Source organism: Cebidichthys violaceus, unplaced genomic scaffold (assembly GCF_023349555.1).
Source record: "Cebidichthys violaceus isolate CVI_PGR_0920_01 unplaced genomic scaffold, fCebVio1.0.p SCAF_9, whole genome shotgun sequence".
Classification (NCBI taxonomy): Eukaryota; Metazoa; Chordata; class Actinopteri; order Perciformes; family Stichaeidae; genus Cebidichthys; species Cebidichthys violaceus.
The window spans coordinates 9,986,377-10,011,241 of NW_027176975.1; the positions used below are offsets into that span (position 1 = coordinate 9,986,377).

Sequence of the window (24,865 nt, forward strand, 5' to 3'; positions counted from 1 at the left end):
ACACATTCTACATCAATTTACTGAATGGAAACATAAATGATCGCTATGAACAAAAATCCAATAAACCTAAACCAGAAATGGAGATATTTCTTCTGGAACCACAGCAGAGTTAATAAAAATCACTTATGGTTTTCAGAGACACAACAGCATTTCATTGTCCAGGATAACGGTTTGAAGATGAGGTAACAGATTTGGACGCGCCTGTTGCTAGATTCAAAGCATGATTTATTTTTTTCATCTTTAGAATCAAGAAAATAAAGCATTTGTACAGAGTCTGTTGCATTAATTAACAACTACCAATGTTCCCCTGTGGTTTCCCACCACTTTGAAGATTCCTTCACAATAGACTGAGAGACTTAACCATTTACGAACTGAAGGGGGAAAAAAAAAAATCTCGTGATTGGATCACAATGCCACATGTTAGCTGATTGTGAGCGCAGGAATTGTATCGTAAAAGCAAAAACCGCCTCTTGGGAATCATGTCAGGAAAAATCCCGGGGGGGGGGGGGATGCTGCCAACTAGTCTTCAGCAATGACTGGTAAAAAGAGATTTTTTTTTTAAAATCCTTTTTACTGTTTTTGCTGCAAGACAGAGGGATGTTCTAATCCTCTATTCATTGTTAGGGTTGTGTAGGACTGGCCGAGGGAAATAGCTTTTTTTGATGGCAATGGAGGGGAAAGGGAGCTTTGCCAAAGAGGGCTTCAGAAGTTAATGGGCCGGTTTCTATGCTGACAGTAAAATCTTGGCTGGAGCCATCAGGAGCTTCCAAGGCGTTATCTACTTCAGCGGTTTTGAAGATTATCTTTAAAGGGAAAACAGAAAATGACAATGTCAAGAACAAGAGAGATGTCTAAAAGCAAAGGTTTAATCAAGACTTACACCAGAAGGAATTATCACCAAGCTAAAGCTGATTTATGTTGAGGAAGCATAATAGTTTAGAGAAATTCTTCCCAGATAACAGTTGTAGCCTTGAGATCGTCTCACAAGCAAACAGCATCAGTGGTGCATTCACATTTTGATACAGCACCTAGGGTTGCAATGGAGCTTACTCTAGTGCCGGCGGGTAATGTTCGATACCATAGATGAAATACTGCCCACGGTAACTGATGCCCCTGCAAAACAAAGAGCCAAGAACAAAATGAGACCCATTTCCTCAGTGGGTGCTCTAACATACAGGTGCTTATAAACACTGATCTTTATTTCAGCAAGGGAAGAGAAAGACAGGAGCTTCTTAAGTCTTTTAAAAATAACACCGCATGCCTGAGCTCTGCCAAACCTTTACGAAAGCATGAGCAATGTGGGTACTGTATCTTTCATAGCACTTTTGAGTGGGGAAGATTCAACCGGGCAGTCCTCTGGCACAGATATTGGTAAGGTAACCTGAAGCCTTCAGGACGGACGGGGTGACCCTGTCCTTCATGTTTCTTACTGCAGAACAATGAGCCAAAAGGAAAACAAGTGCCATTCGCTCACACTTGCACACAGGTGCTGGCAGCTAAAGAAGGAAAGCTGAACACAGAGTTATGAAACTGCTGTGGTAAGATTTTTGTCTCTTGTAAACTGACACTCTCCCAAACACATAATTAATCAAAAAAAGTTGAAGTAACTATTAGTTAGACAATGAAAGGCAGAGGATGAGGAGTAGCAAGGCGAAGGAGGTTGTCTCAGTTATGGAGGCTAAGAATAGTGGGCGTCTTCGGTTGTTTGCACATGTATGTGTGCTTCACGTGGGTATCCGTGCCCATGTGTACATATTTGTGTGTGTCTGTGCTTATCCTCCCCTCCAAGGTTTGCCAGAATCTGCTTCAGAGCAGAAACCCAGCCAATAAGCCACGAGCCATCAGCAGCCAGGTCAGATTAGGTGTCTGTCGTTGGCCTTTGTGCTGATAACACGACAATGAGTGGCACTTCCCTACCGCCACTTCACCTCGGCCGTCCCACACTTGTCAGTCTTCCGCCGGTCAGATAGGCTCTGTCAGTTAAATAAGAGATAAAGGGAAATGCAGGAGGAGGGAGGGGGGGTGTTCTCTGTTAGTTTAGCACCCTAGTCGAAGGGTTTTTGTTACTGATGAGGGTCACAGAAGGAATGGACAGCCTAAAGACAGAGGGTTAGGGGAAGGGAAAGTTGACTGGCACATTAGGCGGTGTCTCCCTATCACTCTGCATAATCTGAAGAGACAAGGGATCTCTTGAGTTGTGGGGATGACCATGGGAACGGGGTTATGGCGAAGTGAGAGAAGAGGGGACACAACTGTCGGGATAAATTTGGCCTTCACATTTTCTGTGCACAGACGTCCTCTCACTTTCAGTTTATCCCTTTGCCTGTTTATCTTTCTCATGCACACCAATGTAAAATGATATACATTGGTGTTACGTCTTTCTTCTCTCTGTTTAAAACTTTTTCTATCTCTCAATCTCGCTCATTTGAGCTTTGCACAGACTTCTCCTTGAAACCCAATTAGTATTTCATAAGAGGCTCATCACCTTTTCACACATATCACTGATGATTAGCCTTCTGGGACAACCTCAACAGAATAGTCTCCTGGATGGATTTAGTCAGTCTGTCAACAGGCATCAGTTCAGGCGGGATGAGACCCATGTCAGACATTACCTCTCTATTTCAGAACAGAGGCACATGTGCCAAACACTGTTAATGAACTGGCACTACAAGAGCGTAACCTAGCCCTCAAAAACATATTAAAGGTGTATGGTTAAGAAATATTAATGTCATATTCAATCAATCATAATTATCCTGAGAGGAAAATCCTGTTTGAGGTGTAGCAGCATTAGCAATTTTTAGCTTTGGAAGTGTCTGGATATCCTGCTTCTAAAATGTGTGTAACAATGAGCCTCCTCTCTGCCTGTCAAAATATTTTGCCTTTTGTCCTGAGGAATCGGTTCATTTCAGTGAGCTCTCTCTCAGTAATGTCGTAACTGACACATCAGAAAAGGCAATGTCTCCACCTATAGGTGCAAACACGGCACTACAATTCATGACTTTATTTTTTTCTTCCTCACAAAGCATTTAAGAAGCAATGCATAAGAGGAGACCAATAAGAAATATATTTTACTTGTGAAAAAAAAAAAAATGCATACTACCAAAAACCTTTTGCTGAAAATCGATGTGCTATCCTTTATTACGAGAACAGAAAACACCTGTTCATGATCACTTCATTGTTACAATTTGAGTACATTTTAGTTTGCTGTGATAATATATTTTGTAATTGCTTTATTTAAAAGTAGTGAACATGTAATGTCTCTGATGTATTTATGGTTTATTTTGTACATTAAATACATTACATTATTTTTAGAATTCCTTCAAAATGCCTGAAGTGACATTTGCTCTCATTTATAAAACTGTGCTTAACTTAAATGGATGAAAATAAAATGTCCATTACAGTTTGTTTGGTTGTAAAACCCGTAAATGTGAAGAAGAAAACAAGAGAAAAACACTTTCAAGAAGTTTGAGTTTGTAGACGCTATATATTTGTAAGTTTGGAGTAAATACAAAGAACATATATACCATCAAACAAGCATAAAACATACAAATATGTATAGAAAATGAGAAGATCTTTGCTGTTTTTATACATTCTTATATACAGTGTAGATTACGATATAACAGAAGATTAAAATATGAAGATTTCTTTCATAACAGCTGTGTAAACAACATTTTTCTTTCTTAAAATTCTAGAAAGAATTAAGATGAGACATAATCACAAAATGTATGGAAGGACATCACCATATGAACAAACTATAGCCCATCTTAAAGCGTGATGGAGAAATACAGATGTCAACACAGTGCCTCCTTCTACTGCTTGTTCCATCTTCTGTTTCGCTGCTGTTCAGGTAATTAAAATGTGCTGTGAGACTGTCAGTAAGAAAACAGTGCTACAAAATAACTCAGGAGATACAGGAAGGTGATTATAAGATGATGTCTGATACAGGTATCTTGATTATATATACCAGTCAAAAGCAGTAAATTATTTTTTAGCAATGCAACACACAAAGCAAACGCTGAGCAGAATGGAATGCTTGTTATATGTGTGGATCAAAAAGACGACAATACACTAGAAGAATCTGTTTGTGTTTCTCACAAGAAAAGCAAGTTTGTGATCCTTTGTCATCGAGATCTGATCCCTCCCACCAACATTCCTGCTGTATCTCAAAAGGAAATAAGTTATTTTGGTCCAGGAAAAGGTCTCCGCTATTATATCCAAGAAAATGAGGCTGGGTAATTTCTGCATGCTTGTGAGAATATTTTGTTTTGCTCAAAAAAAAAAAAATATCAAAATAGAGAGTCACACTTTTCTTTATGCTTTCTACAAAACAGGGAGTCACACTTTTCTTTATCCTTCCAACAAAATAGAGAGTACAAAGTGTCAGTGGGAGGATTAAGGTAAGAAAACATGCACAAATGTGAGATGGTGTCCCTGAGTGAGTGTCTGTGTCTCTGCCTGTCTATATGGTCTCCACATAATTGGCAGGGAACAAGCCTTGACGGCCATCTTTGCTCCATCCCCTCCACCAGGCTTTGTCCACCGTTTCCACGTCCTTAATGATGTCACCGGGTTCAAAGGAGATCTCAGATTCGTCCTCTGTGGGAACCGCAAGATAACATGTTGAAGACCCACTGATCACGATGCAATTACTGTAAGTGGAGGCACTTTAGGTGCACATGCATGGCGATTACCTTCTAAATGGCAGCTTACCTGCTTGGTAGTCATACAGAGCTCGGACACACATTTGTTGCTCTGCTAAAACCTGTGTGGAGAGGAAAATGGAGTCAGAGAAAGGCTGTAATCATGAAATGTACGTCCTTTTTAACTTAAATTCACATAGGGGAGAATATAGGAAGATGCAATCACTTTCATGGAGACTTTCTTCAAATTAAATGTTATCTTTAATGATAACCCTGACAATATTCTATAAAAGGCAAAAAAAAACAACCATCAATTAATTGATCTTACTAACAAGTATTGCCTGTGTAGCCAAAGCCTGATCGATTATTATTACTCCTCTGTGCAATAAATCTAAATTGTTGTTCAAAAACTATGAAAAATGCATCACTGAGCAACACCTCAACTCCGGGTTCTTTTTACTATGAAGAGGCTTTGTGCTTTATTCTTAATCCCACATGTAGTACGCTGCCCCGTTGCTGTAAATAATCACTAGTAATCTGAATGCGTATTAATCCACTGCTGAAAATAGTCCCCAACAAATGTACTAAATACTTCCGTTTGCTGAAAACTACAGAAGCCAACTGTTTTAGGAAATTTCTGAGCATTTTAAATAAATAAATAAATTTAAAAAAAAACCATGTTTGTAACTTTTTAGAAATTAACACCTTCATTAGTAACCAATTAGCTTGGGGCTGAGTGCAACATAAAGGGTAAAGAAGTCAAAGAAAATTGAGAAAAAATAACCAACTAAATATTCAACAACATTCTTTTTTTAAATTAAGAACAGATTCCAATTTTTGGACAAACCCGCTTTGTGCAAGACACTGAACAAGTAGAATATGTGTTTGTAGCTTCTCATAAGTCTACGGTTTGTAGATAAGACTACCTCTTGTCCATTTTCTGAGATCATCTGCTCCTCATCCTCATCATCGTCGTCAGCATCCTCTGCTGTGTTATGAAGTTCGTAGCACCCAGTCAGCTCCGGTGAGCTGAGTTCTGTGTCCGATAGACTCAAGGATCGCTCTGAGGTAGACCAGTGTAAAAAAAGTATTTATTACAGTCCAACCACCACAGTGAATGAATGTATTTATGTATTATCACTGAATAATCATACATTGTAATGTTAAAAATAGATGTGTTGCCAAACCTATGCCATTCTGACTCTGTTCTCCATTTGTGATTCCATTGGTTGACACGACGACAGTCTCATGTTTGATTACTTGACAGATTGGTTCAGCATCTGAAATAATGACTTGGTTGTAATCTTTTGTCATAAAGCAGCATTTTATCAAATGCCAGTCTAACTTCTGGAAGGCTTTAGTACATCATTCAAAAATAAACTGTGTGTGACAGTGTAACAATAAGAAATTGTAAGAATTGTTAATCAAGTCAAAATAGCAGGATACAAGAACAAGTGGGCTACCAGAGACTGTCGACTCTTCCTCTTTCTTTGAAAGCTCAGCAGGCTCAGAGGGAGTCTGACTGTCTTCTGATTGATCATTCTCCTCCCCATCTTCCTTTTCCTCCTCTTCCTCCTGCACTACCTCCACTGGGTCCTCCAGTGGGGCATGCTCAGCTTCCGCTTTTAATCCCTCATCCTCTTCCTCCTTGTCCTCTTCCTCCTCATTGTTTTCCTCCTCTTCATGCTCCTGCTCCTCTGCCTCAGTCTGGACTGGTTCTGTGGTAACAGCACAAGGCTGTGGTTGCGTTTTACCTTTATCTTCTTCATGCTCTTCCCCATCTTCTTCCTCATCTTCCTCCACCAGTACGGCCTGCACTTTGTAGCCAGTGTCTGAGACCAGCTCAGCGTGCACAAAAGTGGCGTTGTTGAGGTCTGTTGATTGGAAAATTATATCATGAAAAACATAACTGATAAGCTTATATATTGTAAAAGAGGCCACAGAGGCTGTGTATGCCTGTGGTAGAAAAACTGAACTATAAAGAATCCAAAAGTTGGGTTTTCTGGGAGCATATTACATTTAAGCTTGGCATGGCTAAAAGTATATGGGGTTACTTTAGGAATATTTAATTGTGACAGGACTGTAAAAATATTCTGAGCACTGTCATTTCTGCATAACAGGCCACCGATTCATAGCCCCTGGCCTGCTTTACTGGCTATGTGGAGTAGGTTTTGGCAGAAGCATTCAAGTCACTTAAGCCTGTAATAAAAATTTTAACAACCACTACTTAATGTCAAACGATTAATGTTTTTGGCAAAAGTAATAGGCTCTTCTTCACATTGCACCATCCCCCTGATTTAGTTGTTTTTGGGATAATTACACCTTCACCACACACCTCGAAAAGGAAAAACATAGTACAATCAGATCCCAATGCAATCGTTTGTATCCTGTTCCACCCTACCTGTGTCTGGCTGTGGTCTCTCTGGAAGAGGAGCTATTGGAGCCTCATCAGACTGGAAGCAGAAAGTTGAGTGCTCTGGCTTGGTTGGGGTATTTGGGGGCGACGCTGGCAGGGCCTCTGGATGTGACTGAGAGAGGTTGCTTTTTACTAAACTCGGAGACAACGAAGCCAACAGACTAGGGGAGGCGGGAGGTGCAGAAGGTTCTGTGGGTGATGGGGGTTTGGGCTCAACAACAGCCTGAACTTGGTTGTTAGTTTGTGGAACGCTGGGCAGGGCCGAGACTGGAGGGGCAGGGCGGAGAGGTGATGTGGGCGGTGAAATGGGGGCTCTAGGTCTTTGTGGAGAGGTGACAGGGCGGAAATCAGGAGACGTGGCACGGTAGTTGGGGGAGGGAGGAGCTCGGGAGAAGGGAGAGACCAGGGGTGAGCTGTAAGGAGAGGATGACGTGCTCTCTTCTGCTTTAGAGAAGATGAAGGCTGTGTCCGTCAGGCTGCGCTGGTATCGTCTGAAGGGTTTGCCTGGAGAAAAAGAAAACGGTTTGTTTAGTAGTAGTTCAGACACCGAAAGAATACATATTGTGTTTCAAAAAGTTAGTCTGGACCTTGGAACACATGGTGCCATGTGGTACCACCTCCGTTCAAGCTCACACATAGTATACGTACCAGAGCGGGAGGATCCAGGGCTGGTGGGACTTTGTGATGATGATGATGACAGCTGCCTGAAGAACTCCCTTGGGTTCATGGAGCGCTGGGACACCAATGCTGCTGCCTCCTACAGGTCAAGTAATGTTTAGTATAGGCAAGAAATTTAAATGATTAAACAGACTGAGACAGCTTGTAATAACAAACGTGTGGCTCATTCAGGTCTTTTACAAAGAGTTATTTCAAAACAATATCAAGTAATGTCAGCTGTATGGTTTCTACTAAGATTCACTTACTGCTGCTTTCTCTATGGACTCACTCCTACTAAGACGAGCCCTCATATCTTCCACATGCTCCCTCTGCTGCTGCTCCTGTCAGTTCAGAAACACAGCAGAAATCTTATTTACATATTCACGCACACATTTCAATGTTTTTTAATCTCTTCATTTAGAATAGGAATATTTGAAAAAGTAGAGGACAAAGCACTTGAGACGAGTGAAACTTCTTGTGTTTTGACATTGAGCCCTAATTAATGATACGGTAACTGTTGACACAAAGCAATACCTTGGAAGTACTTTTTTATTTCCTCAAAGGCAACTGCAAACCCCTCAGTACACACAAGTATAATCACCCTTACTTTCACCTCTCACAAATATGAAGTATATAGTGTAATATAATGTAAGCAGTCTACACTCAACCAAGCTTAGAGACAGCCTCAAGTAAAGACCGGAGGTGACTTTGCAAACCTAGAGGGGAACGCCTCCTCCAAACCATGAACATGCCTACAACCCAAGTCCAAAACTTGTTTAACATCTGACGTAACATTTTCAGAAACGCATCATTGCACAGTTTGAACATGGTAGGCAGAATCCAGGAATGTTTGTGCATATATACACACACACACACATATAGTGTGTGCATATATATATATATACACACACATATAGTGTGTGCATATATATATATATATATATATATATATATATATATATATATATATATATATATATATATATATAAATAAATAAATAATTGTATGTAAAAATGCATGAAAGTCGTCTTGCTAGTTCACACAATTTATAGGCATAGCAACCATTCAGAGTATGTGTCAAGGAATCAGTGTTAATTTAGGTTTAAAATGACATATGTAAAATACACGTTGCATCATTAAATAATAAAAAACACATCTTTAAAATCTGCATCTGTTCACTCACCCATTTAAATTTCTCCTTTCTGCGCAGCTCTTCTTCTTGCTCTGCCTGTTTTCTTCTGTGCGACAGAAAAACAAAGATAGTGCCATGTTACCATTTCCAAAAATCATTATCCAAATGCTTTTTTTAATAGCATAAATAGAAAAAAGATCCAAGACTTAGTCTATGCACACAAACAAACTTAGTTCAAATTGTTTGCACCCATTTGTTAAAAACTGTGTTGGCAAGCACTTCTCCTTTGCCAAGATAATCCATCCACCTGACAGGTGTGGCATTTCAAGATGCTGATTAAACAGCATGAATATTACACAGGTGTGCCTTGAATAAAAAGTCACCCTAAAATGTGCAGTTCTATCACATAACACAGTGCCACAGATGTTGCAAGTTTTGAGAGGAGTCTGCCGTTAGCATGCCGACTGCAGGAATGGCCACCAGAGCTGTTGCTGTGAGCCACCAGCTTCGCACAGCCATTGAAAAGGAGTGGGCCAACATTTCTCAGGCCACTACAACAATCTGACCAACTCTAAACAAGGAGATGTGTCACACTGCATGAGGCAAATGTTGATCACAGCAGATACTGACTGATAATTGACCAAAAAACACATTTCTGTAGCCCTAGTCATGTGAAATCCTAATAAATATTGGCCTTTTATTATGACCAGCCCAAGGTACACCTGTGTAATAATGATGCTGTTCAATCAGCATCTTGATATGGCACACCTGGATGGATTATCTTGGCAAAGGTGGATGTGTTCGCCAACAAGGATTCTAACAAATGTGTGCACAAACTTTGAGTGAATAAACCTTTTGTGTGCATAGAAAAGGTCTTAGATCTTCAATTTCAGCTTAAAACAAGTGTTGCATTTATATTTTTGCTCAGTGCACTTTGTTCTTCAAATCTTTACAAAATACAGCCACTGGAGGGCACTATGGAAATAGACATTGTTCCTACCTCTGCTCCTCAATCATCTGTAGCTTCTCATTCATCTTCCTGTCCCTCTCTTCTGCATCCCTCCGCTCCTTTGAAACTCTTTCTCTTTCAAGGCGACGTCTCTCCTCTGCTGCACGCCTCTTCTCCTCCTCTTTCCTCTCTTCCTCTTCACGCTGACACACACAACGGGAAACAATGGGGAAAGTGTTATACATTTGTTTCACTTTCAAGTATAAATAATAACTCTCTTCAATAGCTTTCCAAACGTACATTGCAGTAAACATTCGTCTGGACTATATTTTAGCCACTCAAATGTGGCCAAATTGAGATAAGTTGTCATACCTCTGCACGTGCCCAAAAGGAGTCTCTGTTTATTCGTCTCATCTCCATTGCAGCATTTGTTTTTCTGTAGTTAGTACCCTATAAGACATACAAAGGAATAGTGAACAAAGAGCCACAAATTTGTACATTTTCCAATAATGTGTTCAGAGGCATTTTTTGGTGTCACTGTATTATACTGCATCATTGTCAGTAACTATAATTAAAACCTTTTTTAATGTATTTCCCTATTTTCATGGGCATGACTGAATAAACATACTAGAAAAAAAAGTGAAACACTGAAGTGTACCGTAAGTTGTGTCACCATCTGTTTATGAAAGTCTCTGTCTCCATCTGATGCGTAGATGAGGTATTGCAGTAGACTCACCACTAATTCCTCCTTGTCCGCAAACCTGGAGCTCCTTCTCACCCACTGTGTTGGAGTATGGGCCTGGGCCTTGCCGAGCTCTGCTCTTATCTTCTCCTCTGTCACATCCTCCACTTTCTCTGCACTAATGAACGCATGTGCTTCCTGAAAAACGGAGGGCAGAGAATGAAAAAGAGATGGCAAGTAAAGTAAGACGACCGATGTGAATTTAATCCAGCCTTACATACTGTATTGAAGCCACACACACACACACGCACAATAGCTAGAAATCCACACACACAAGTATACGCAGACCCTCTAGTGGTTTTCTCTTGGTCTGACTTGAAGTTATGCATAGTTGGAGCCAAACAGTTGTGCAACTGCTTCAGTTATAAGGATTGTGAGAGAGCAATAATCCTTCCTGGCTTCAGCGTGAGGACAGGAATGCTTGGTTTGGATGGTTATCGATGGCAGAGGGAAGGATGCAAAAAAATTAAAATAATGGATGTGATAGGGAAAGTGATAAAAAGAGGGTGTGTGTTGTTGTGGCCTGTGTTTTTGCAAAAAGTCAGAAAGAGAGAAGCCCTCACTTAACATGCAACAGTTGCTCAATATCTGGAAGACAAGTTTGAGGGAGATTTAGAGATATGAAAAAAGACTATTGACAGATCATATTAAAAAACCAAAACATACTGTTCCACTGCAGCTATTTCCATGGGACAGATAGGTGTTAGGCATGAAACCATGCGTGTATACAGGCATTTGTATGTGGCCAGGACCTCAGAATAAATTCCATGGAGAGTAAGACCAGGCTTGTTGATGGTGGGCCAGGTCTGTCAGCCTCCAACAGGAAACCACAGCTTTATCTGAGTGACAACGCTGACACTGACACTGAACAGAGCATTCAATGTGCCCTATAATACATGTCAGTACAGTGTATAATCCATATCACTCTAGCTGTCACTGCCAACTGCACACACACAGACCAGACAAGCAGCCCACAGTGCTGCCAGGGATGCAGGGAAAATCATGGAAACAGACAGAACCAAAATCTACAGCAAAAGCTCCCAGTAGCAAAACATGTTTGCCTATTACTGACAGCCACCTGGCATCCTCATGTACTGTAGTTTATCAGGTACAGGAGGTACAAAACCTGCCAGGGTAGTCGATGGTATCACCATATGGAATGGCAGTTCATATAAACGCATGGCAATCATTAAACATGCACAGTTCAGACACCAGAGTACAGGTGAGTCTAACAGATTGACAGATTTGCATTAAACAGATAACAGAACAGTTTGCTCTCAGGAGGAAAAGCTGTCTATATGTTCTTTCCTGTATACCTTATGCAAATCTAGTCATGCTGTTTTTATTACATGACATGGCTGTGAGTCATTGAGCAGCATTTAGGTGCTAAATGCCAAGCATTCATTTTTTACTATCTTGTTTAAGATGTAAATCATAAGTGTTAGAGATTTAATAACACCCTCCTTAGTCTCTTACCTTCCCCTGTATATTATTTTACAGTTTATTTTTCACTTTATTTCAACCCCTTAACATGTGTTTGGCTGTAAATGTAATGACTTTCCAAGTGCCAATCTGCTAGCTTTAACATTTTGCTCTTTCTATTTGAGCTCATAGTACTGCTTACATAGTAAACTGCTCTATTAATAAGGGAAATGTGTCCTAATTACCCTCATCAATGCTCCAAATATTTTCCTGGGAAAATCGTATTAGTATAACATCCAAGTGGGATGTTGCCTGCGAAGCAACCATCTTTTTTAGGATTTGTGACATTGATGACCGTGGCGATGAAAACCAGCTCTGGGTATAAGAATATAACCTCTCTGGGAGGAAAAGGAGCCCAAGGTGATGTGACAATTTGAGAGTTACCAGCTCGATATAATTGTGCTCAACTCTGCACAAACTGTCTGCTCTGGAACTGCTTCATACAGTCTCCTACTCAGGAGTTGTTGAGACTGAGGGAGACAGAAGGTGGATGTGGAGATACTGTATGTGTCCCCAGTTGAAGTCTTCCCCAGATGACTGATGGGTCACTTATGATAAGCGTTATTATTTGCATGTAGAATTCTGAATTAAATTTTGTTACGCTGTTAGCTAAATCATTACCGTTTTGAACACTCTCCTTTAAATGTAAAAAATAATGTAAGTTGATTCATGGACTGTAAGATTGTTACATTAATAGCGTTTAATGTTCCTCAGATGGCTCCTCTGTTTAAATAAGGCAGAAGGAGCAATAGAGGCCAATCATGAAAGTAAATCCTCTCTTCTCAAGTGTCAGGGCGAGATGCGAGAGTTCCATGTTTACAAGAGGACGGATCATGTTGCAATCCAAACCTCCAGCTCCATCTTACAGGTAATTTGGCATTGTGCCAGGCAGTCATGTGCCCAAATATACGTATCTATATTACATTTGATTAATTAAAGCATGTTATAAAATTAAAAGAAAACATTCAACTACTCCGGTGACTTAAGTTCCATTTTTTTTCCTTTTTCATATCTGATTATTGTATATCAGACACTCTCATATCTATATTTGTGTATCAACATTGAATGGCCCTGCATACACGAACACACACACACACACACACACACAGACATACACACCTCCAATTGAACTTTATTCTGCTATTACTTCTGTGTAAATGTAGAACAATGGAAACAGCTGCACCCTATTCATATTTTAGTTTTCATAACTCACGTAACATACCCAAATCTGCTGCTGCAGACTTGCCTTAACAAAAAACCCTCACTGCCAGCTGGGACATGCAGAATAGCAAGCTAGAAAGACAGAGACGAAGTGAAAAAAAGAAAGAAAATAAGGAATACAAACGAACAAAGTGCCAAGGGAAATTCTGACTAACTGCATCAAAAGCAATGAAAGCCAAGATTCAAAGAAAACAAGCTAATTGAGTCCCAAGTTAGTATCATCACTCAATTTATGTATGTGGGTTATCTCACTAGTTTTGTTTACCGGTCATCGCAAGGTAAAGTAGGAGTTTAGCTGAGAGTCTGTGGATTGGTGAAGTCTGTGGCATCTGTTTATTTCTGCTAAATGTGGATGACAGTAAAATACAACCTTGCCTTGTCTTGGTGACCTAGGTAATGTCAGCAACTACCTTATGAGCCCTCTATTTTAATTTACTTCCCCCTAATCAGTCACATATTGTTTTAGATCACAGAACAATCAAAATGAGAGAGGTGACCTTAAAACAGTTGCCTATGAGTTTTCAGAAATGCATTCTGTAACGCCATGAGTTTGACTTTGCACCATACAAACACTGGTATCACATGTGTCACCTCTTGTAATGCTAATTTTTGCCGGGTGGCTGTGGAATCTTTCTATAGCTGGATAGCAACTGTTAAACAAACCAGTTTGAGTAATCACTTTGAGGAATTTATCACACGCCAACCCCCGATTATTTCCCAGACAGAGGTATGACACATACTGCTGTGCTTTTATAAAAAACGCTTCCCATGACATTTACATTACTCTTTGCCAGCATATGAGTCAAGTTTTCGAAGATCTTTTTTGCTCATGAACAACGTCTGTGATGGGAACCGTGAATAATCTTGTGACTTTAACAGAGCGTGAAAAACTTCTGGCAAAGTTGGAATGGACAGAAGACAGGATAGCACAGTTACAGTATGTATCATCACCACAGACTTCACATCAGGATATTTCCGCAAATGCCATCAATATGTTTGGCTATGATGTCCATGGTGCAAGGTGATACAGTTTGTACTCTTTAAGTCTGAACCAGCTCTAACTAATAAATCTAAGTCTGAACTGCTGTGTAAAAGGAAAATGAAACTAACATTTTTTTTTTATTCTTACAACTTTTGGTTTGGTCTTGATCAGTTTGGTCTTGATCAAAAATAGTTCCTGTTTCCTTTTTTTTGTGCTTACAGAGACATGGGTTAGTAGTGACAGTAGTGATCACAAGTTGATTGCATTGTCGTGACCCACGTCTGGCTGTTAATTTATGTGTGTGTGTGTGTGTGTGTGTGTGTGTGTGTGTGTGTGTGTGTGTGTGTGTGTGTGTTTGTGTGCTTGCTAAGGTTAGGGGTCACAATTCTCCCACAATTCTCAGAAGGAGAGACAATTTTCTTCACTCCATGCCATATTGACCATGTGGTCATTTCCTTACAATTTTTAAATCCCACATGAATATGTACACAGGGCCAGGGGTGCTCACACACACACATATACACACACACACACACACACACACACACACACACACACACACACACACACACACACACAAACACACACAGAGAGGTTAGGCGCTATCAGACAGTGGCTCACAAAGTCCCACACTTGGCATTCACTGCGTAAAAAAAGGAGACAAAAAACAACAAACATTCCACACATGCTTCTGCAGTTGACTGGGTGATGCCTTTATATGGAAACTAGTAAATCTAGGGGTCAGTTCAACCTCTCCTAGTTAGACTGAAACGCAAAATAGACAATTTGAGGCACACAGATGGAGAGAAGAATCTGCAGCTAACATGATGATGGACGGAGTTGCTGATAAATTGTATACACACCCGAATCATAAAACCACAGAGGTGCTCTCTTCTCCATTCCCTCTACTTCCTGTCTCTCCTATTACCACTTGAGTTTGTGTTTCACCACAAACAATAGAGCCCAAATTCAGCTGTCTCCCCCTGGAAGATAGACCAATCGCATAGCCAAAAACATGACCAAAACTGTAATACAACAGGAAGTGGACTGAGGACAGGAAACTCTCAAGACAATACAAAGTAAACTGCTGTGACTAAATATAGAGTTTTTGTGCACAAAACTGAAAGAGCACAGAACTTTTTTCACTATAGCAGAGATTTGGGAAAAACAAAGAGACAGGTATTTTCATGTACTGGACTGCTTACGTCCCTCCTCAAAGCTAAAAATGTCACAGCTGGAATTATGTCATCTTTAATGCACAGTTTAATGAAGAAACCAAACAAGAAGACAAACTACGGGGCGAAGTGCACAAAGGTTAGTAAAGCACATTGTGATGTACTGCACCTTGAAGAAGTTTTTGATGGCTGGAATGTGGCTGGCACATTCTGTCCTTCGGAAGTCATCCACATTTTGACCGACCTGCAGACAAACAGAGGAAGTAGACACTTACATTCATATCATACCTCTCTCTCAGAGGGGACTAAATAAAGAGGAAGAAGGAAGATTAGGAACAATAGGATTGACGTCTTTCACCGTTTGGATAGATAACTCTCTAAAAACATAAAAGCTCAACTATTAAGTAATTGTGAGGTACAATTTAAAGGTTATCCCCATAGAAATAACAGATTTAACACCATGCCACCACAACAGCGGACCAGCAACATTATAGATCTTCTTGCAGCATCTGTTTCTTGGACAAATTATTGGACTAATTCATGACCAGATATTCTGTGGAGAAGGTGGATTCACAGCCAATCAGAGGCAGTGGCAGCCTGCCTGTCTATAACAACTCCATGTGTCCCACAACTGTCTGAAAATGATCAGACATGCACTGTGATTCATACAGTTTTGTCCTATGATGACAAAATAACATTCTCACAGCATTTTCCTACATGTCAAATGCCAAATAAACCTGTGTCAAAACAGTACCATAGAATGTGAATAAGTCAAGTAGCTTAAGTGCATACAGATTACAGATTAGTGCATAGATTGTTTCTGTATATGACCACTTGATGTTAAAGACACTGTCTTGGAACTGCTAAATGACTTTTGCTGTATCTAAATAAGTGCAATTCTGTGAGCACTTGTCAAAATGTATGTGCAATGCTTATGTGTGATTTTGTAATTTGTGCTGGTATGTTTGTTTCTTTACCATGGTAAGCTTACATGAGCTAAACCCCATGAGCCTGTCTGCCACTCACCCAGCTGATCATAGCAATCCGAGGGCCCCCTGTCTCCACACTTCCCACTTTGCACAGTCCGTATTGAGGCTTGGCGATGTGAAACTTCCCTGCCAGCTCCGCCACACCACCCGCTGTAAGAAAGGAGACAGAAATAAGGAGAAGCTGGAGGGAACAAAGGAAAAGCGAGACTGATGGAGAGACAACAGAAATGCTACATTTGCTCTCAATCACACATTGTAAGAGTGTTAGAATATTCTCTAAACGCAAGAGGACATGTGAATTCCTTTCAGGCCAAAGTGAAGACGCTAACAAGCTTCATTGTTTTTGGTTTGAATTTCTAACAAACATACCACATATGACAGTCCGTCTTACCTCCTGAGTCAGCCAGTTTGAGCTTGTTGGTGATCCCATCATATGTGAATATTGCCCTGTGGACATACAGACAAGCACACAGGTCAGCTACGGAGAAATGTGGGTGACAAAGACATGACAGACACATTTGTAACGAGTGTCAACAACACACAGGTTGGATTTTCTGTACTAAACGAGTACTGGTTAGATTTCTGTATGCCCACAAGTAAAGGCTCATCCAAAACTTTCATATCCAAGAATGAGCGTGTGGACAGCTGGCTATGCCATGTGTTCAGTCTTTCATGGTGCACAGGGGACACACAAAGACACGCACACATGCATAGCCAGATGTTTTACTGCACATACTTTGTGTAAACCATAACAAGCGTCCCTGCAGTGCAAAGCATCTCTACAATGCACCAACAAAAATGAATTCTCTTCAACTGTGACACATGCACTTGTTCACTTTTTTTCCTTTCCCAGAGGCCTTTACAGTACACGTGTAAAACAGGAAGGCACTTAGCAGCACAAAAACCTCAGAGATGGTTAGTTCCTGGATGTGAAAAAAAAGTAGTCAGTGCTGTTCACAGCTACAGGGTTTTTGACATTTTGCAGGTGAAAACCTGTCTTACCGCACCCTTCAGTCAAGCAAACTGCAGGTCACTGTGGCAATAACTCATAACGTGTTTCCGTGATACCAGTGAGATACAACTCTACTGCTGAACAAACTAAGCGAGTACAAACTCAACTGAGTGTTTGTTTTGCGATGTTAGCTTTGTTGCAGAATCTCCATGACAGAAATATGTGACTTCAGAATCAACCAAAGAGAAATAAACCACAAGGTACTTTGGTACTTGTAATGCTACACATTTTCCTGCTGCTATCTATACAAATAGTTAGTTCAGAGTCCAAAATGATACCCATCTGCTATTTGACATGACATGCTACTAACATAATCCTGATTCATGTGTGTGTTTGAAGCTCAACTGGGGGTAAATGTGTGTGTGAGTGTAAGGGACTTTATGAGGTGGCCTGCAGAGAGATGAATTGTCACAGCTTTATAGGACTGTGGTTGTCTGTGTGTGTGTGTGTGTGTGTGTGTGTGTGTGTGTGTGTGTGTGTGTGTGTGTGTGTGTGTGTGTGTGTGTGTGTGCGCGTGCGTGTTTCTGACTGTGTGTCTGTGTACATTTCTCTCTGTAGGACTCCTGGGGGTGTGTCAATAACATCTGGAGCTGGGTGGCAAGAGTGTACGTCCATGAGCAGCTATTACAATAGGCCGAAGGTGAATGTTCTGTGTTTGTGGATGTGTGTCGGGAGGAGGGAGGAGGGAGTGAATGAGACTGTGAGAATGAAACACAGAGACGGAGAGAGAGAAAGAAGAAAAGATACATTACAAAAAGATTTGGCCTTTCATACAAAATCAATCTACAGTAAAAACAGCAGCAGTTGACATAAAGGCTGACAAATGGCCAGCTAACTCAGTTTGCATCTCTGAATCACTCTGTTATTTCTTCCTGATACAACAAGTCTCTATCTGTCCAAAGAACAAAGAGCGACAAAAGTCAATCGGTATGTGTGTGGTGTGTGTGAGTGTTCTGAGGACACAATAACCATATTGTGCGCCCTACCGAGCAAGCCACACACTGGCCCTGCATGTGAGAGGAGGCATGCTGAAACTGCTCTCTCATTTAGTTTATTGCGCTCACAATAGTGACAGGTATTTACTGAATATCTATCATATCATCAAGCAAGACCAAGCAAAAAAGCAAGGAAACATTCTCCGGGGCTTTCGGGCATTGTGTGAACTTTGGGTCACCTGGGTTTTTCACATATCACTTCAGGGAGTAGTCTAGCCACAATATGTATAGAAACAACACACTCCACTCTCTCATTTGTCTTACCAGCATCCAGAGCTTAGACACCAATCCACATTTACTGATCCTTGGTCCTCAAGACATTCCTTAAAGTCACCATTCACAAGCAGTCAAGGCCAAAGATCACTGTGCCTCTGAGGGAGTCTTAATTGCATGAGGAAAATCTCCACCCACAGGGAACAGGCTTGCACATGAGGATACACTGTGCTGTGGGAGACTCTTTGTTCTGCCAGAGCTTTCACTTGGATGGAATTTGCAAAGGACTATTTTTTAGGATTTTTTTCTCCTCAAGACTTTACTTACTATAATCCTAATTTTACAAACAACCAAAATAATGAATGGCATTTGGAATGGCAGACATATCAGAAATGCACTGGCACTATAGCATTTATTGAGGGGATCAAGTCAATATCCTAAACCTTCTTTCTACTTTTTCTGAAAGTCTCATTTTTAGGACTGTTCCCTTATCCGAAGGTTTTATCAAAAGATTATCTGGTTGGAATTTAAATGAACCCTGCCATTACATTATTCCTATGGTTTAGTGAATCCTCGTTGCTGACATGAAATGAGGCCTGCAATAGTTCACAGTTGCAGATATTACATGTTTTTAAAATCGTGCTTCTACTCCAGTGCCATTTACTATAACAGAGGATAATGTCAAACCCCGTGGTAAACCAATGATTGTGAATCTGGATATGCCAGCAGTGTGGTGTAGTGAGTACAGAGGGACGGTTCTCCCTCTATACTCGCTACACAGATGGTTAAGGTTAAGACTCCCATTGCAAGTGTATACCCTGCTGAAGTGTCCCTGAGCAGAACAATGAATCCCAAACAGTTTTACAGTCACTCTTATGTAGCTCATGCATGGTATGCCACATGCAAATAAGCCAAGTGGATGCCCTTCTCTCTCTCTCTCTCTCTCTCTCTCTCTCTCTCTCTCTCTCTCTCTTTCTCTGTTTTTGTCGGCAACTTGATTCGCTTTGTTACTGTAATGTAGTAGCAGAAGTATTCAAAATCTTTCAGAACTAACAGAGCAGATAGACCCCCATTCCTTCACACATGTAGATTTCATGAGAGCTACACTGACTGATGAGAAAAACAGACTCTCTTATGTCGGTACTCCAGCCCACAACCAAACCGAGCCAGCTATGACCTCAGCTCTGAGAGGGAGGGAGGGATGGAGGGTGGAGAAGAGACATGTTAAATGTAGAGAAAGAGGCCGTCATTTAGGGGAGTGAGGGGCATGAGGAAGGAAATCTGTGTATCATTACCACAGCCAGCTACTAAGTGCAGCTATAAAACAAATAAACAGCCGTTCATCTCAGAGTATACAGAGACAAAGGCACACATACAGTACATGAACACAGACATGCACACACACACATTACTGTAAGTCTGAGCCAGTAACAATAGGGATTGTTTGCTTTGGAGCCCCTGTAATACCTCCAAACATGCTACGCTCTACCATTTCAAGATGAACATAACAGAACCAGATGGTGAGCAGTGCTGGAGAAGGCCTTGTTTTCACTTATCCAGGCATTCCACTACACTAGGCTCCAATATGAACTATTACAGTGCGGTAATATGCAGGAAATACTTTGAACACAATGTACACTCTTCTCTTGTATTGTCATTTCTAAAGAGACCTTATGGGGGATTTTCTTCTCTTGTACTCCCATCCAATTTTGTTTTTGATGCTCTCAAGGAACACATTTAATTGTACTTGTCCATTGTTATACAATCAGAAAAAGCCAAACAAACCTATGAGAATGTATTTTGAGTGCCAGAACCAATATCCATTTCTCATAAACCCTATTCACTTCACCATCGCCTCTCTCTCCATATATCCTGTTGATATCTCACCATCATTACTACTCTAAATTCATTATTCTGACCCCCGTCTCCTACAACACATATTTCTTCCCCTCCTACTTTACATCCTGTAGCACAACATACCTCTTCACAAACCAGAGCAATATCTCATCCTCATCTTTTCCCCCTCAACTACCCTCTTTGTCTCTGAAAGAAAGATCTTGTGGGCTCATGGGTCATTTATTCATTCCATCTTTGCCAGCGGGGAAGATATGAGAGATTTGTGGTTATGCATGCTGTTGCGATATAATAAACTGCACATGAAGAGAAAGATATGAGAAAATGGATGAGAGGCTGGGAGCTCTCACCAGAATTCACTGCCCAGATCAAGCTCTCCATCAGGTCCATATTTTGTCCCTGTCTGCCTTGCTCTCTCACATATTGCACACACATCCCCAGTGGTCCCACCAACTCTCATGTAAGGCATTTGACCTGTGATTTTAACAACGCAGCCTTCTGAATGTGTATTTCATGCTCTAACGTCTTTCAGATTTCCACTACATCTACCTTTCCACAAGCTTCCTTCTGTTCATTTCATTTTACATCATCTGTTTTTTTTTCTCCCCTCCCCCATCAGCCCCCCAACTTCTTGCTCTTGACTCAAAGCTGACCTGGGCTTAGTGCTATTTTTAGTTTCCCTGTCTACCTCTCTGGCTGTCTTGGAGTGGGGAACTCGGAGACGTCCCCAAAGCGCTCATTTCCTCTCACCAAACATGGGCAAAAAAAGTCCAGCCAGACTCGACTGCTGAAAAAGCCACCCCCCCCGGCATGTTACTCATATAGTGTCCATGCGGCGACCCCAGTGGTGCACGCATTCCTCCGTCCGTCTGCACAGCAGAGACATGTGGAGGTTTATGGGTAAAGGTTGAGAAATGTGAATAAGAGAGAGGAAGTGACGGAATGAGAGTGTAAGTGGAGAATAAGAAAAGGAGAGAATGGCACTACATGTCTACAGCACCTGTGTGTTCTAAGGCGATGCATCACTGTGACAGAATAAAGTGGCATGGGAAGCCACAGGCACATTTGAATTGTAATGTGGTAAAATATGTTGCTGGGGAGCATACATTTCAATAAAAAAGTTTAAGTTTTATACTGTTCTAGTTAAGAAACCCCTACACAAAGCGTTTCTTGTGTAAGGATGTCAAATCGTGGATGTCAAAATGTTAGACTGCTGCTGAGGGTTGGTGCGCATATGAACACCTCTGTACTTATTAAATATCCCACACAAGAGTGCCATAAACATTACATTACATTACAGTCATTTAGCAGACGCTTTTATCCAAAGCGACTTACAATAAGTGCATTCAACATTGGTAATCAAAAGAACTACTAGTCACCAGAAGTCATAAGTACATTTCCTTTTCCAAACAAGCATCTAAGAGCATGAAGCAGAGCATAACTCAGAGCCAAAGTACAGTGCAGAAACAAGAAAAACAGTTAGTGCTATAAGTAGTACGAATACAATAAGTGCAACAAGCTAGTATGAAAACAATAAGCGCTAAGTGGAAGGCTCAGGGTAGCACTTCCTGAAGAGGTGGGTTTTCAGCCTGCACCGAAAGATGGGCAGCGACTCCGCTGTCCTGACGTCAGTGGGAAGTTCATTCCACCATAAAATAACCTGAGACACAGTTATAAGGGAGCAAAAGAGAGAAGATATGTGATAGAGTCTCGAGAAAATCAGGTAAGAAGAGAGGAAATTTCCAAAGAAAACAGAGAAGGCAAAAGAACACAATAAGGGATAGTCCTGGTTCTCAAACGTATGGCTTGCTGCAGAGGATTCAGTCAGGTGCCCTGCAGAGAGTGGGCTGTAACAACTGTAATCCCCACAGACCAAGCAAGAGGGCCCCTTAATACGAGCTGCTGAGCAGGGGGGGATTTAAACTTGGCACTTAAGTCTCCTAAAGAACATCTTAAAATGATATTAGTGAATTGATAGTCCTCTACTTGCCACAAATTAAATGCATGCTGGTTATTAATTCAACAAATAAATGTAATTTACATTTGAATGTACTGTATAGTTCTTTGTAAAACAATGCTGGTATGCTGCATAAAGCAGACAGAAACCAAAGACAATAGCGATGGGGATGTTTGTGGAACCCCCCGGATGAACAAGCCAAATATCCTCAAGCAGTATGTGGTTGATGAAGTAAGGCATACTATCCCTTTGCTGTCATTTCAACTGACAGACCAAACAACACTTAACATGCCCCTCTCCCACTGAGATGGACTCCAGAGCAAACAAGGTAATGCAAAAGAAACTACTTGCTTTGCATGTTTCAAATACTTCAAAAAACGTTGACAGATGAACTAAGGGATGTAGAGACATGTTGGAGTAACGTGACCTCATGTTAGTCCAAAAGTACAACTGTTTTTTTTCTCCGTCCGTCTTGTTTTCAGTACTTCTGTACAAAAATGAGTAAACTCTAAAATGATAAGTTTCTACATGCATGTATTGAAGATGAAAACTTCGTCACAAACATATTTCTTTGCTTTTTTTATTTTGGATTGATGGACTAATGTACTGCTGATAAATCATGTTTGACTTCACTTTTAACAACTTCCATGGAAGTCAATTCGAAGAATAAGTTGGCTGCCTGTTTGACCCATAAGAGTACTTACTCAGATCCACCCACTGAGTAACACTGACTGATCTGTATAGTTTTTGACTGGGTGGAGGACACAGCAGAGTCCCCTGGAGACTATTACAGACCACTGCAGCTATTTAGCCTGGAGGGAATGGTAAATAGTGGGAGAAATGACAGAGGCAACGGAGAACAAAATTATAAGAAAGAACAGAAAATGGAGCTAAAATAAATAAAAACATGGGTAAAAAGTCAAACAACAGAGTGCATACAATATCAATCAGTGGGGTGAGGTAGCAGGGGGCAGTGGGAGGGACTGAATGGAATGCTGCTGACAGGAGGAGGGGAGGGAGGAAAATGTCTGTTCTCAGCAAAACACTGAGCCAGAGAAGTTTAGAATATGACAAACTAAACAAATAAGTAATTAAATCAGTGCCAAGGACCAGCCTTCTCTGTGCTGAGGCAGATGGAAAAGAGTGGGGGATGGACAAAGAGAGACAAAAGCATGCTGCTGCTGTATGGTGGATGTTAATTCAAAATGTCCAGAAACAAAAAAACAACAAATACAGAAAAAACACATCAGTAATATTTAGACTGGGGCATGACGCAGAAGAACAGGATTGCGTGTGGTGGAATGCATAAACAGCAGTTGGTCTTGTGTTACAGCTATGAGTTAATTCCACAGATAACAATAACCAGTCATTGTGTAGCACATGTACTAATTACTTTGCCACCACATGTATCTCTGTGTAATATTATCAACAGTGTAGGTGTGTGTGTGTGTGTGTCAGAGTGACACAGAATGTGAAGGCAATACATATTCCCGCACCTGTAGTGCCCCGCTATTTATGAAACCTTGGAAAGGCTGAAGCTTGGAGCAGCTCAGTCTCACTGGTTTTTGAAGAGATTCACAGAAATCATATCTTTCCTTCTCAAAGCTATAGGACCTACAGTACATGTATATGAATTCAGCAAGAGGAAACAGTCTAGACTTCCCCTGTTGTGTGTTACATACTCTATGCAAGTGCTGATAACAGAGAGGATGCTGGTGTGTTTACACTAAAAGGTACAACTCAGTTCTAACTGAATTCAGCTCTAACTCAACACAACACTAAATCAAACAGATCATTTACTATAGACTGAGCTGCATAGGTAACGTATTTTCAACATAATTTCCAACTTTTTCAATATCAACCTAAGCATTAGCATTCAAGAATGCAACATTTGCTCTAAAGATGTATTATTACAAAATGTATAATACAAGTTTTTTTGAATTGAGACTATGAACTAACATTCTCTTTAGTGTGTCCCTGCATGCGCAAATGCTGTGCAGTAAAAGAGATATACTGTCTTACTCAAACATGCAGGTAAATAAGAAGACAGCAGTAGTGAAATCAATATTGAGGTTTAATAGAAAATGGGTACATGAAGTTCAATGTCATGAGGGTGTGTGCTGAAGAGTGATGGTGCACATGGAGAGGGAGTATACCGACCTATTCAGGTTAGAGAAAAGCCACTCAAAGATATGGGTTCACACTGGGGAAAACGATGAAAAGCAACAGGGGATGTAGATAGGTATAAATGGGTAGACTAAGAAGGGCACATTTAACAATGACGCACAATGGGAAACAGCCAGATAGTATTGGACGTTTCCAAGGGGGCAGAAGAGCATGTGGTTATTGGGGGAAAGTGTCTAGATGGGCGTATTACAGGGGTCTCTATGGGGTAAATTGTTATGACTCTTACAGGGTGGTAAGTCGTTTGTTCAGAGAGCTACAGGA

General features: G+C 40.8%; 1 protein-coding gene across 1 annotated transcript in view; it reads right to left on the reverse strand.

The window, feature by feature from the left end:
- Positions 1–3,464: 3,464 nt before the first annotated feature.
- The window catches only part of si:dkey-40c11.2 (drebrin), a 30,797-nt gene continuing 9,396 nt past the window's right edge, over positions 3,465–24,865 (reverse strand). Inside the window, exons 2-16 of the mRNA XM_068703923.1 lie at positions 16,778–16,833; positions 16,424–16,536; positions 15,567–15,641; positions 10,532–10,675; positions 10,168–10,245; positions 9,847–9,998; positions 8,898–8,952; positions 7,980–8,054; positions 7,705–7,813; positions 7,042–7,560; positions 6,104–6,514; positions 5,828–5,920; positions 5,567–5,703; positions 4,711–4,762; positions 3,465–4,596 (exon numbers count right to left, since the gene is read on the reverse strand). Coding sequence (XP_068560024.1) covers positions 4,460–4,596; positions 4,711–4,762; positions 5,567–5,703; positions 5,828–5,920; positions 6,104–6,514; positions 7,042–7,560; positions 7,705–7,813; positions 7,980–8,054; positions 8,898–8,952; positions 9,847–9,998; positions 10,168–10,245; positions 10,532–10,675; positions 15,567–15,641; positions 16,424–16,536; positions 16,778–16,833 — 2,206 coding nt within the window. The 3' untranslated portion in view covers positions 3,465–4,459. The remainder of the gene's footprint in view (positions 4,597–4,710; positions 4,763–5,566; positions 5,704–5,827; positions 5,921–6,103; positions 6,515–7,041; positions 7,561–7,704; positions 7,814–7,979; positions 8,055–8,897; positions 8,953–9,846; positions 9,999–10,167; positions 10,246–10,531; positions 10,676–15,566; positions 15,642–16,423; positions 16,537–16,777; positions 16,834–24,865) is intronic.